General features: G+C 38.0%; 1 protein-coding gene across 3 annotated transcripts; it reads left to right on the top strand.

The window, feature by feature from the left end:
- The first annotated feature begins 6426 nt into the window (after positions 1-6426).
- LOC119888174 (interferon-induced protein 44-like) lies at positions 6427-11422 on the top strand. Of its 3 annotated transcripts, XM_038698655.1 has the most exons (8): positions 6427-6497; positions 8469-8480; positions 8636-8669; positions 8868-9066; positions 9188-9364; positions 9841-10012; positions 10136-10236; positions 10378-11422. In XM_038698655.1, exons 2-8 carry the CDS (start codon positions 8471-8473, stop codon positions 10411-10413), a joined length of 729 nt encoding a protein of 242 aa, XP_038554583.1. In that variant the 5' UTR covers positions 6427-6497; positions 8469-8470; the 3' UTR covers positions 10414-11422. The 3 variants fall into 3 exon arrangements, with proteins under 3 accessions (XP_038554583.1, XP_038554598.1, XP_038554590.1); XM_038698670.1 differs by lacking the exon at positions 10378-11422 and having other exon boundaries at positions 10136-10350; XM_038698662.1 differs by lacking the exon at positions 6427-6497 and having other exon boundaries at positions 6507-8480.
- Positions 11423-13114: the final 1692 nt, after the last annotated feature.

Consider the following 13114-nt stretch of genomic DNA (forward strand, 5'->3'; position numbering starts at 1 on the left):
ATGGTGCTGCGAGGGAATGCAAAGTATTGTGAGGAAATGCAAAACATTTTGCGAAGGACCGCAAAAATAGTCCTCTAAAAAATTCCTCTCATGATCCCTCGGAGACACCATACTCAGGCATTCTTTATAGCTTTTAAATATGTTTCTCCTGTAGATCAACTTATTTTATATCATCCCTACTGAGTCAACACACATGATTTAGTCTTCCCTCCTATTTTGTGTCTTATGTTTGGGGAAGTAACCTCTTTAAATGTGTTTGTGGCACCTTTTCACCAAAATGAAACTAACCGACCACACCTTTGATCAGGCAGAAATCTCACCACAAACACACACACTTTAACTTCAGTAGCTCCAAAGTGCAGCTCACAGTGCCAAACAGAGCACATTTGCACCTCAGCTTTTGACATTATATTTTTATATTGACACTCTCATCTCATCTTGGCAGCGCGTCACCGTGCGTCACTCCTGGATAACCATAAATGGACAAAGAAGCAGGTTGTGGGTGGAGCTGAGGTGACGTGTTGCTGAAACCACTCCCGCCTCGCTCGACCAAGTAAGCTCAGGCTAAGGAGCTAATGGTATATGCTACTCTGCGTTAGCAGAGGTAGCTTCTAAACCCACGCTGTTATATGATCAGTTTTACAAAGTATTCCTAATACACAAGCAATAGCTTAAAAACAAATTAAATTAAACTCTTGTCTTGCATTCATTAAAACATCAATATTAAAAGGTTACAAATGTAAAAGTATTTTGAAATAATGTGTTGTAAGAGTTATTATAATGATAGAATCTGTTGATAAGAACCCAGTGTCAAAATTTCACATCAGTAGTGTTTAGCTGTTGTGAGTAAAAAGAAAAGGCTGAGCAAAGCAGGAGCTGGAGAGCTGGGAGCTGGAGCTGTTCTCTCCTGAAGAGCTGGACACAGCAAATCACATCTGGAGGGTTCTGCAATCAGCTCTTCTGGCACCTGTAAAGACAATAATGGGTAGATAGTTAAGCAGCTTCTTCCCAACTGCCATAAAGCTACTGAACTCTGAGATCGCCTCAGCATGATAACCTCTCTGGCGTGTGACAGTAATTAGGGGTGGCAATGTTAAATACACTGTTTAGTAATATGTGCAATATACGGTTTGCTGCTGGACACTGTGCAATAATAATCCATTCTGCTAGACACCTCCTGACTACTCAAATCAGATCTTATTGAAATTTTATTGTTTGGCTAAGCCTTTGCTTTACAACTTCACACAAGCCTATTCTTCAAAGCATTATCATCCTAATGTCTAACACTAAGGTTAATCTAATACATTTTGGCTTCTCTTTTCTTGCTGACTTGTCTTTGACTCCTTAAAAGCTGCGGTTAGAACACAGTAACTCCCGTTAACATATCTCTCGTATCTGTTTTATAAGTGTAACAAGCTAAGCTAAGAAGCTATATGCCAACAGCAATACCGGTTAAATATAATTTACATATACATTTACATTAATAAAATACAGGAATTTCACTCACCAACTGGAACACGGACTACCAGGAGGTTCTCTCTCCAATAAACTGCACCGCCTGCCATTATTTTCATCAGATTTACAGTTACAATTGCATTCTAGGTGTATTAGAAGATATTCAGTTGCATTAAAAGCTTCCTCGTGATGGTTTTGATGGTTTATTGCATTAAAATATATCTTTTTTTATCAGGCGAAGATTAAAATATCAGATTTTTTCTTTATTGCATCTCCATGTAGTCTGTAAAATTAAAATAAATATATTAATATACAATGGATTTATATTCCTTAGATTCTGACTTTTCAAAGGAGACCAGAATTATGCATCTAGGCCAAATGGTTGAGGATTTATTCCTGATTCATTTTGGGTATGTTATTTTAGGCGTTTTTTTGGGGAAAAGGTGCCTGTTTTCTTAAGAATTAATATAATTTAAACAGGTGAGTTATAAAAAAAAACCTCACAGTTGTCATGAAGGGCAAAATTAGCTATATACACTAAAACCATTTTTTGAACCAGGCTGTAAACATATTTTATTCTGCTGTAAAGTTGGGCATTTTAACATGGAGATTGAGTCCCTTCTGCAGCCAGCCTCAAGTGGCCACTTGATGAATTGCAGTTTTAGCTATTTCCTGTATGTTGTCACCGATGAAACCAGAAGTTTGCAGCTTGATGAGAAAGCATCCAGGAACTGCTACCTCTACTGTACACACACACAGACAGACACACAGTATCTAACTTTGGCATTAAAGGAACCGCTCTAAGCTGGTTTAAGTCCTATTTATCAGATCGATTTCAGTTTGTACATGTTAACGATGAGTCCTCCATGCACGCCAAAGTTACTCATGGAGTTCCTCAAGGATCTGTCCTTGGACCAATCCTCTTCACTTTATATATGCTTCCTTTAGGCAATATTATCAGGAAACATTCCATAAGCTTTCATTGTTATGCAGATGATACTCAGTTATATCTATCGATCAAGCCAGATGAAACTCATCAGTTAGCTAAACTTCAAATGTGCCTTCAGGATGTTAAAACCTGGATGACCTGTAATTTTCTCATGTTAAACTCAGATAAAACTGAAGTTATTGCTCTGGGGCCTAAGCACCTCCGTGACGCATTATCTAAAGATATAGTTTCCCTGGATGGCATCGCCTTGGCCTCCAGCACCACTGTGAGGAATCTTGGAGTTATCTTTGATCAGGACATGTCGTTTAAGTCTCACATTAAGCAAATTTCAAGGACCGCCTTTTTTCACCTACGTAATATTGCGAAAATCAGGAACATCCTGTCTAAAAATGATGCAGAAAAACTAGTCCATGCATTTGTTACTTCTAGGCTGGATTACTGCAATTCCTTATTATCAGGCTGCTCGAAAAAGTCCATTAAGACTCTTCAGCTGATCCAGAATGCTGCAGCACGTGTTCTGACAGGAACCAGGAAAAGAGATCACATTTCTCCTGTTTTAGCTTCTTTGCATTGGCTTCCTTATCTTAAAGAGCTCATAGTACCTTACTACCCCACCAGAGCACTGCGCTCCCAGAATGCAGGGTTACTTGTGGTTCCTAGAGTCTCCAAAAGTAGACTAGGAGCCAGAGCGTTCAGCTATCAAGCTCCTCTCCTGTGGAACCAGGTTCCAGTTTGGGTTCAGGAGGCAGACACCATCTCCACATTTAAGAGTAGGCTTAAGACTTTCCTCTTTGATAAAGCTTATAGTTAGGGCTGGCTCAGGTAGTCCTGAACCATCCCTTAGTTATGCTGCTATAGGCCTAGACTGCCGAGGGATTTCCCATGATGCACTGAGCTCCTCTCTCCTCTACTTTCTCTCCCTCTGTATGCAACCTTATCCCATTATTGCATGTTACTAACACAACTTCTCCTCTTTCTGGTAGTCTTGTGCTTTCTCGTCTCTCTCCTCTCTCCTATCACTTCCTGCAGGTTTTCTGGCTCTGGAGCTGTGGAGTCTGGAGCTGTGGCTGCGGGTCACCTGCTGCCCCCGTGTTCCTGCTCGACACCCTCTACTGCAACGACTATTGTTGCTAGTCTTATTGTTATTATTGTTATTATAATCATTAACATTACGATGGTTACCATTAACACTATTATAAATATCTGTACCATTTTTCATTTAGTCTATAGCAACATTACCTTCACTGTGTGTACCTCTGTGTGTATATTGTGTAGGCTGCCTCCCTCCCCTCTCTCTCTCCTTACATCTCTCTCTCCTTACATCTCTCTCTCTCACCCCAACCGGTCGAGGCAGATGGCCGCCCACCCTGAGCCATGGTTCTGCTCGAGGTTTCTGCCTCTTAAAAGGAAGTTTTTCCTTGCCTCTGTCGCCTAGTGCTTGCTCTTGGTGGGAACTGTTGGGCTTCTGTAAATAACATCACAGAGTACGGTCTAGACCTGCTCTTTTATGAAAAGCGCTGTGAGATAACTGTTGTTGTGATTTGGCGCTATATAAATAAAATTGAATTGAATTGAATTGAACTTATCTCTCCCCTTCTCCCGCAGTCATTGATCCACCACACTAACGTTAGTGAATTTAGCGAGTTCTAGATACAATTTGATACACCAACAATCCCATTAGGTTATTTCAAACTTGCGCAGAGAATGACTGCCAAGCAAGGGCGTCACTTTGTGTTGAAAAGTGGTGGGGACATAAGGGCTCAGATTAGGAGCATGATGATACCGTTAGGTCACGAGACATGACAATGCATACAAGTTCAAGTTTATTTATATAGCACATTTAAAAACAAAACTAGTTGACCAAAGTGCTTTCCACAATAGACAACAAATATACATGACAAAAGTAGAAAAAGTAAAAAATAAAATAAATGTCACTACTCAACTCTGTTTGAAGGCCAATGAATAAAGATAGGTCTTTAGCAAGGATTTGAAAGTGTCAGGAGTCGGGGCATTTCTTATTTGAACAGGTAAAGTATTCCAAAGATTAGGAGCAGCTACTGAGCAGGCTCGGCCACCTTTAGTTTTTAACCTGGATCTGGGGACATCACGGAGCATCTGATTGGATGACCTCAGTGCTTTGACTGGAGTGTGTACATGTAAAAGTTCTGATTAATAAGAAGGTGCCAACAAGCAATAAAATCTTAAAATCAATCCTAAAGCGGACAGGAAGCCAGTGGAGCGAGGCTAAAACAGGGGTAATGTGCTCATGCTTTTTAGTTCCTGTTAGACGTCGGGCTGCTGCATTCTGAACTAACTGTAACCGATAGAGAGATGACTGATCCACTCCAACATACAAAGAGTTACAGTAGTCGGGACGAGACGAGACGTTATAAATGCATGGATTACTCTTTCAAAGTCTTTGCGTGGTAGGTAGGGCTTGACTTTGGCCAACAGTCTCAGCTGAAAGAAACTGGCTTTTACTACAGAACTAATCTGTTTTTCAAACTTAAAAGCACTGTCAAAGATCACCTAGATTCTTGGTAAATGGACGACTATATGTTCCTAAAGTACCAAGAACATCTATACAAGCACTTAAATCCCCAGGTCGACTGAACATAACAACCTCAGTCTTACTGTCATTCAGACAGAGAAAGTTCTAATCAACCATATTTTAAGATCTCTCAGGCAGTTGAGCAAGGACTGAGTTGCAGCTCTGTCGTTAGATTTTACAGGTAATAGAGAACAAGACTAGAAGATTTTTAACTATTTTGAAGAAATGTGAAATGCTGAAAAATATGAAATGCTGAAAGATATGTGCGTCTGGGAGTCCTCCCCCAGAATATTTTGAGCATTAAACACTTAATTTTCTGCATTCTGGAGAAATGTTCTGCTCCAATATATGGTGGAAATGTCTTTATATATATAAAGAGCAACAAAAAATTTAGCTGGAAGAAGACAATTCATAAATATAAAAATATAACAGAATATAATGCAGTAATCAGCTGCTTGTTTTTTTTTTTTGTTTACCTTAAGTTACTTTTTTGGATAATGCACATTTGTTTCTTCTATATTTAAATTTCATTGCATGTTTTCTTATTGTGCAAATAAAGCATTTTTATTTGTTAGTTTCTTGTCACAAGCTATTTTTCAGAACATCTTTAACAAATTCATTCAAAAAGTGATGGGGACAAAATCAGCCATTTCAAACTGTGGTGGGGACATGTCCCCAGCATCCCCAATGTAAATGACACCTATGCTGCCAAGCAACTGTGTTCTTGTTACTTGGTAGGTGAGGGCAGATCCAGGTCACAGGCCATGGAAGCCCCAATTGTCCAAAAGTCAGTGCTTTGCAACACATTTTCCAACGAAGGTTAAAATCAAGGGCAACTGGACTTGGTTGAAGATACTGGAAGACGTTTCCTCCCTCATCCAAAGGACTTCTTCAGTTCTGACTGACTGGCAGGGAAACTCAGCTATTTCACCTCAGTGGGGTCGTTGGCCCGGGTCATCGATACCGCTGGTTCGTTAGTGTTCCTTGTTGCTGTGACGACAGTCGTTACAGTCGTTAAGACTACCTGTGGCCAAGACTGAACGACCATCGTTGGTATCTTCACCTGAGGCCAATAGGTTACGTTTGTTGATTTTCCTGGGAAGTGATGAAAGGACAGCATTGTAAGTGGGGGATAAGTGGTGGCGTAGACCCCCTCCCCTGTTCAATGACGGCTTCTCAACCCTGGTGTAGATGGCTTCCTTGACACCTCTTTCAAACCATCCATCTTCTCTGTCTAAAATGTGCACCCTGGCCAACGACCCCACTGAGGTTGTACACATCCAGGTTGTGGATAGTGCATATGCAGTGGAGGGATACATTTAGCCAGAGTCAGGATGCCGTTGTGCCAATTTACTGTGTGTTTACTGTGTGTGCGGTCCACTCCCCATCTCCCCAGAGTTCTTTTAAGTCACGTGATTGGCTATAACTTGAAACTGAAACTTAAAACTGATAAAAGAAAGTGAAAGCAGGAGGAGAACCAATAAAAACAGTTGTCCCTCTCAACATTACACAATCACTCTGTCCAGAGCCACATAAACAAAGGTAAGAATTTTCTATTATGTCTGTCCTTAGAAATGAAAATGCTATTGTGATGCCAAAATGCTGTTTGTTTATATGGTGTAATGACTAGTGTGTTCAATGAATAAAACCAAATAATTTCAGTTAAAAAGTAAATCCTCTAAAGAATGTAAATTCTCATGTGCTTTTGTTATTATTCTACTCTGAAAGATGTAGCCTAAATGTTCTGTGGAGCTAACACCATAAAATTAAAAGAAATTAAACCTTATTTCTTCCAAGAAACTGTTTTTATACAGTTGAGTCTTCACATGCCAGTCGGTGATGTTTCCAGTCAGCTTTCTACTGATATTTTATACCTCAGTAAAAGTTGACAAGAATTTGGCACAGGAAATTTGCCTAAAGTTTTCTTAAGAAATACAACTATTTCTGAGCTTTCTTCACCAGCATGGAGATGTGAGATGTCAACTTCTCTGTGATGCTGAATTCCAGGAACCTAAAAATGTTCATCTACGCCATCTTAGTTCCACTAATGTGGACAGGAGTGTGTGTTTTTATCTTTTTCCTAAAATCAGCTCCTGTGTTTTGCTGACGCTGAGTAGTAGTTCTCTGTGCAACACTCAGCCAGACTATGTCAGGTTTCTGGCTTGAACCCAAAGCAGATGCAGCAGGATAGTTTTAAGAGATGTATTTGAACTATGAACAGAATGAAAGTGAGTGGGGCAAAGGTGGGAAATTAAAGTCCTGGGTCTGAGCATGCTAGGCAGTCCAGTGGTTTCAAATCTGAGAGGTTGAGAGCTTTCTGGCAGGTTGAGTTTATGGTACAGGTTCTGCAGTTTTTTCTGCTAAGGATACTGACAATGGCCAGTCCTCTGGAGGTGGAGTAGACTTTACAGCTGACTCTTTGTTGAGGAGATCAAAGCGAGCATAAAAGGTGTTAAGCTCATCTGGCAATGTGGCCTCACACACTGCTGATGCAGATGTTTTTGACCGCCTGCCACATATCTTTGGTTTTGTCAGTGCTGAGGTCTTCTTCCAGTCTGTGCTAGTGTCCTGGACAGAGCTGTCACTTTTCTCCACTCATCTAGACTTTCGGGTTGGGGATTGATTTTATTATCTTAGTGATCATCACATCATCAACACATTTGCAGATGTATGTCAGTGATTATGTATATTATACCAGTCTGTACATTCAAAACAGTATACTCCTCGATTCCACTGAAAAAGATGCAAAATCTGTTTTGTCTTAATTTTGGTCTTGGAAAAATACATAAAGAAGATACAATTTCACTGTTGCATCATCAGTTGTACAACTGATATTAAAATATGCAAAGGTATTATGTTGTCATTGCAAGCTTACAATGTAATAATACAGTATATTTGCAATATACTTCATTAATTTGATCATGGGAAATGATCTTATTATATTTTGCAATAGTTGTTCAACATAAACTTTTAAGGACAGGTTAAAGATTGACAATTAGATAAGATATTCCAATTCTGTTGACATTTGATATTAGAGTAGGCAAAATATGTGGTGGAAAGTCACCAAGTCTCAGAGATAAATACCATACTTTTTAGTCCACTACATTTATCTGACAGCTATAGATACTTTAACTTTAAAATTAAGATTTTACACAAAAAATTAGCTAGCTCCAACATCAACAATGCTAAAAAGTTTATTTTAATCTTATGTCATATAAATAAATATCAGTGATGTGCCCTTTTTTTCATAACAAATACTTTCACTTTTGACTGCAGTCACATTCACAGAAATATCTAATAATATGCACTGTCTTTGCCACTTTAAACTGAATAAATAAAATGCTTTATGTGGTTTTTGCTGATCTTTGAGATTATTTTGATGATTGCAGAACTTGTACTTCTTATGGGATATTTTGCATCATTGTATTGGTACATTTACTAAGCAAATGATCTTACTAATAATTCCACCACTGTAAATTCATGCATATTTACATGCAATTTCTTACTTCACAGCTATGGGAGGAGGTATGTCTTGACCTGTCAAACTTTCACCTTCTTGTAAAATGTCCTAAATATCTCAAAAGTCATTAACATTTTAACAATACTAACATTCACAGAAATAATGCATAATGTTGAAATACAGCTTTGTCTCACTGTATGACCACATTTGTAATCCACAGCACTTTTTAGTAAGCCATGGAGGACCATGCCGCAGTGAGTATGAGTAAACATAAAGTCAGTGTGGTTGAGCCCTTGGTCTGTGCTTCTTAACACATAACTCAAATGTTTTGTTGTTGTGTTAGCTGGTTGGTGTGTGTGGCGACAGAGCATCAATAACAATGTACTTATTGTGCATACAACAATCAAATTCAAACAGTATTTTGTGTTTAATGTTTTTTCTTCAATAAACAGAAACAAGCAGGAAAATCTCGATTTTGTGAAATCTTACCAACCTCGAAACAAAGAAGTCGAACATCTCAGAATTCTGCTTCATGGACCAGTTGGTGCTGGCAAGTCCAGTTTCATCAACTCTGTTGAAAGTGTTTTACGAGGCAGAGTTACTGGTCGGGCTTTGACAGATGCAATCTCTGGGAACAGCTTTACCAAAAAAGTATGAATAACTGTTGATTCTGGTGTGAGTACAATAGCATCTATGATTGCTGGTGTAACAATTGCGTATTTATCATGGATTTGCTAAATTTATGCTAATAATTACACATTCTGCTTTATAGTACACAACTTACAAAATCCACAAAGATCCAGAGAATATTTACTCATTCATTTTCAATGACATCATGGGCTTTGAGAAAGACGACACAGAGAAAGCAAAAGAGAAAGACACCAAGGGGGGAGTGGAAGTGGAAGACGTCAAACTGGCCTTGAGCGGACATGTGACAGAAGGTTACAAGGTGCAATCTTTGCAACTCTGATAGTTTTTAAAGGGGCCGTGTGGAGTTTTCTTGCAAACAAACTGGTACTCAGCTACACCCATTTTGTTAAATAATGTGATGAATTCATTCCTTCCTCATAAAACAATGTCAATTTCTCATAAAAGTTTGAATCCTGCATTGTTTACACCAGTGCTGCTGCAGCAAGCAGTCTTCTTCTTTCCTGACATGCATTGCTGCGTTTCTAGTGCATTACCACCACCTGTATATCTGTGAAATAGTGTGAAACCACTGGCACAAATGTGTATCTTGTTACATGAGCATGCATGTGCATTCTTGTATGCACGAGACAATCACAATGGGGTCCCGTAAACAGGGAAAATGCGCAATAAAAACTCTGCAGGGTAACTTTAAAACATATTTTTATTACTTTGCATTAAACATGTTTTCACTGAAATTGTTTAGAAAATAACATTGACTGTATTACTGTTTTCTAGTTCATTCCTAAACATAAATTGAATCAGGGTGATCAAGGTTACAACTCATCTCCCACTCTGGATGACAGAGTTCACGTTCTGGTTTGTGTCATTCCTGCCAGCTCATTATCTATATTAAGTGATGAAGTTTTGAAGAAGATGAGAGAAGTCAGACTAGCAGCCAGTGAAATGGGTAAGAGCTGACAACACAATAGTTATTACTCTGTGCGGACTAATAGTGCCATATTGGGTTTTATGAATTTAAATACCAGCAAAGAAAATGCTTAAAAAACTGATCAGGTTTCCATCTTGACAGGGATTCCCCAACTGGCTATTCTCACCAAAGTTGATGAAGCCTGCCCAGAGGTTAAAAAAAATATAAATAATGTCTATAAGAGCAAGTACCTGAAGGAACAGGTATGATTCTATTAGTCTAGTGTTTTTTAGATTTGTAATTTTTATTTATTTGTAAGTTCAGTTTTCAATATATAAAATATTCTTTGGTGACCACTTCACAATTACTGATCTTTATCTGAATGCTCTTACTTTTAAACTTAGGTTGACAAATTCAAATGCAGCTGGGAATTCCAGTGAACTGCATCTTTCTTGTGAAGAACTACGATCAAGAAATTGTCACAAATGATGACATTAATTCGTTCATACTGAGTGCACTGAGACAGATGATTAGCTATGGAGAAGACTTCCTCAACAGCCTGTAGACCTACAAACTACTGAGGCAAACCTTGCATGATTAAGACATGAATAAACTGAGATTCAAACAATAATCTTCTTGATAATTTTTAGTAACTTTCAGTATTGTGTAATTCATATAGTATGTACTAAAGCATGTGCTGCTTCATTACATCCTTATAATTTAGTTAGAAATGTCAATGTATCTTGTCATAAATGTCATGTATGCAAATGAGGAGGCGTTACCGGTCATAGATAATGTTGCTTTGGTTGCAATTTTAATTCAGACAATATCCGATTATGGCAAGCTAAGTTAGCTCGTGTTACAGCACCTTAGCATTAATGTTAAGTTAGCTAACTAACTTATATGAGTTAAAAGATAACAAAGCCCAATTTGGATATGTTTCTGTCTGTAAATTTTAGTAACTTTCAGTATTGTGTAATTCATATAGTATGTACTAAAGCATGTGTGGCTTCATTACATCCTTATATTTTAGTTAGAAATGTCAATGTATCTTGTCATAAATGTCATGTATGCAAATGAGAAGGCGTTACCGGTCATAGATAATGTTGCTTTGGTTGCAAGTTTAATTCAGACAATATCCGATTATGGCAAGCTAAGTTAACACGTGTTACAGCACCTTAGCATTAATGTTAAGTTAGCTAACTAACTTATATGAGTTAAAAGATAACAAAGCCCAATTTGGATATGTTTCTGTCTGTAAATATTAGTAACTTTCAGTATTGTGTAATTCATATAGTATGTACTAAAGCATGTGCGGCTTCATTACATCCTTATATTTTAGTTAGAAATGTCAATGTATCTTATTGTTATTTTACTTTGATAAACAAAGAATGAATACTCTGTATCCAACCTGGATAGACAAATAAAATGAATGTTTGGAAAATCAAAGTATGTAACTGTGTGTAAATAAATAACCTAATAACACCTATCAAAAGTAGTACAAGTTCAGGAGAAACGGTGACAGCGTCAAGCAGCCAAGGCTCATTGATACAAGTGGGGAGAGAAGGCTGTTCGGTCCGATCCAACAGACGAGTTAATGTATGTCAAATTGCTGAAAAAGTTAATGCCAGTTTTCATAGAAAGGTCCAGAAAACACAGTATATCACAGTTTGTTGTGTTGTGAGAATGAGATAAATGTGAAAAAGAAAAGGACACTGGCAGCCTCTGGTTCTGGTTATTGGGGGGTCTTCATAGAAACAGTTTAACTGCCTGACACACATACAGGGTATGCATTGATGTCACTTCCCTTCAGGAGCACGCTGGACTGAGTGGCAAAACATCTGTTACCATGGTGGCGTTTAGCAAACCATGAGTAGAACAACTGATTATTTGCTCAAATTAAAGGCAGTCGGACTTGACAGTGATCCTTTCTGCTTACCAAAGAACCAGTTGTCCAGCTCTTTCCCATTTTAGATGTGTTGTTTGTGTTTTAGCTGATTCAAGCTAACACTGCTGCTCGTCTTTCTGCCACTCAGTAAGCGTAACTGCGTACTGTGACGTCACGCGCATACCCTCTATACGAGCCATAGTAAAATGATTGGACTTTGATAATTGTTAACTGCTCACTTTACAAAAGTACAACCTTTTAAGTAAGAAAGATGTTTAATTTGAGATACTGTCTTTATTTCTTTAATAATTCCTATATCTCTACATCTCTTGTGCCTGCCCTTATCGTTGCCTTAAGAGACCTTTGTCTGTGTATGGTTAGACATGTCTCAAAATAATGCTAGTTTCCAGTAAAGAGGAAGCTAAGGTCCACTCTTTTCTGTAAATTAAACCAAAAGGGAAAGTGTCCCTGATGACACATTTGTATATCACACATGAGGGGAGGTGTGAAAAAAGATGTGATAAACGTTACATAATTTAAGTATAAATGTTTAGTAAACTTTAAGTCTTCTGTAAGGTCGTCTCATGTATGCATTCCCTGATGACATCAAGATAATAATTTTAATCAGGAAAGAAGGCACTATTTGCCTATACATCAGTAGCCATTGTGAAAATGAAGGTAACCTCATTTTGAGATTAAAAGAACAGAAGTAAGGTTTTCCTTTGTAAAAAAAATAGTGACAACCGGTGTTTGATGTCTTTTCTGCATTTTGGGTGTGAATTCATTTGTGTGATGCATTTAAGATGTATAAGAGAAGAAATGCTCATTCTGTCTTTTGTTTAAATTGAAACCTACTATATATCTGGTCTATATGCATTGGAAATTAGACAAGGTTACACAATCATAGTTTATTGAATCTACATGATATGTGTTATTATTTTACTTGATATTTTATTGTTAATTTGTGACTAGAGCAAAGGGTGCTGCAACTACAGGCAGGAAGTGTACGCTAAAAGGAAGGATATGGGGTGAGAATGTAAGAACCAATCAATAAGATGACTAAGTTCTGGCAGCAATTAAAGTATGTAAAAGGGGTGAGGTCTTTCCTGCCGATCATTATTTAAGTTGCTAATCCTAGAGCTGAGGAAATAATTAAGAAGAAGGGGCGAAAGAGAAGAAAAAGGGGGAAGTTTTGGGAGCTTCAGCTTTAGCATTTTTTTTAAATAAACAAGTTTCTCTTTGGGTGAACACCT

This window comes from Micropterus salmoides, unplaced genomic scaffold (genome assembly GCF_014851395.1).
Source record: "Micropterus salmoides isolate LMB-PRFRI ecotype aquatic unplaced genomic scaffold, ASM1485139v1 Ms_hic_scaffold_10, whole genome shotgun sequence".
Lineage (NCBI taxonomy): Eukaryota > Metazoa > Chordata > Actinopteri > Centrarchiformes > Centrarchidae > Micropterus > Micropterus salmoides.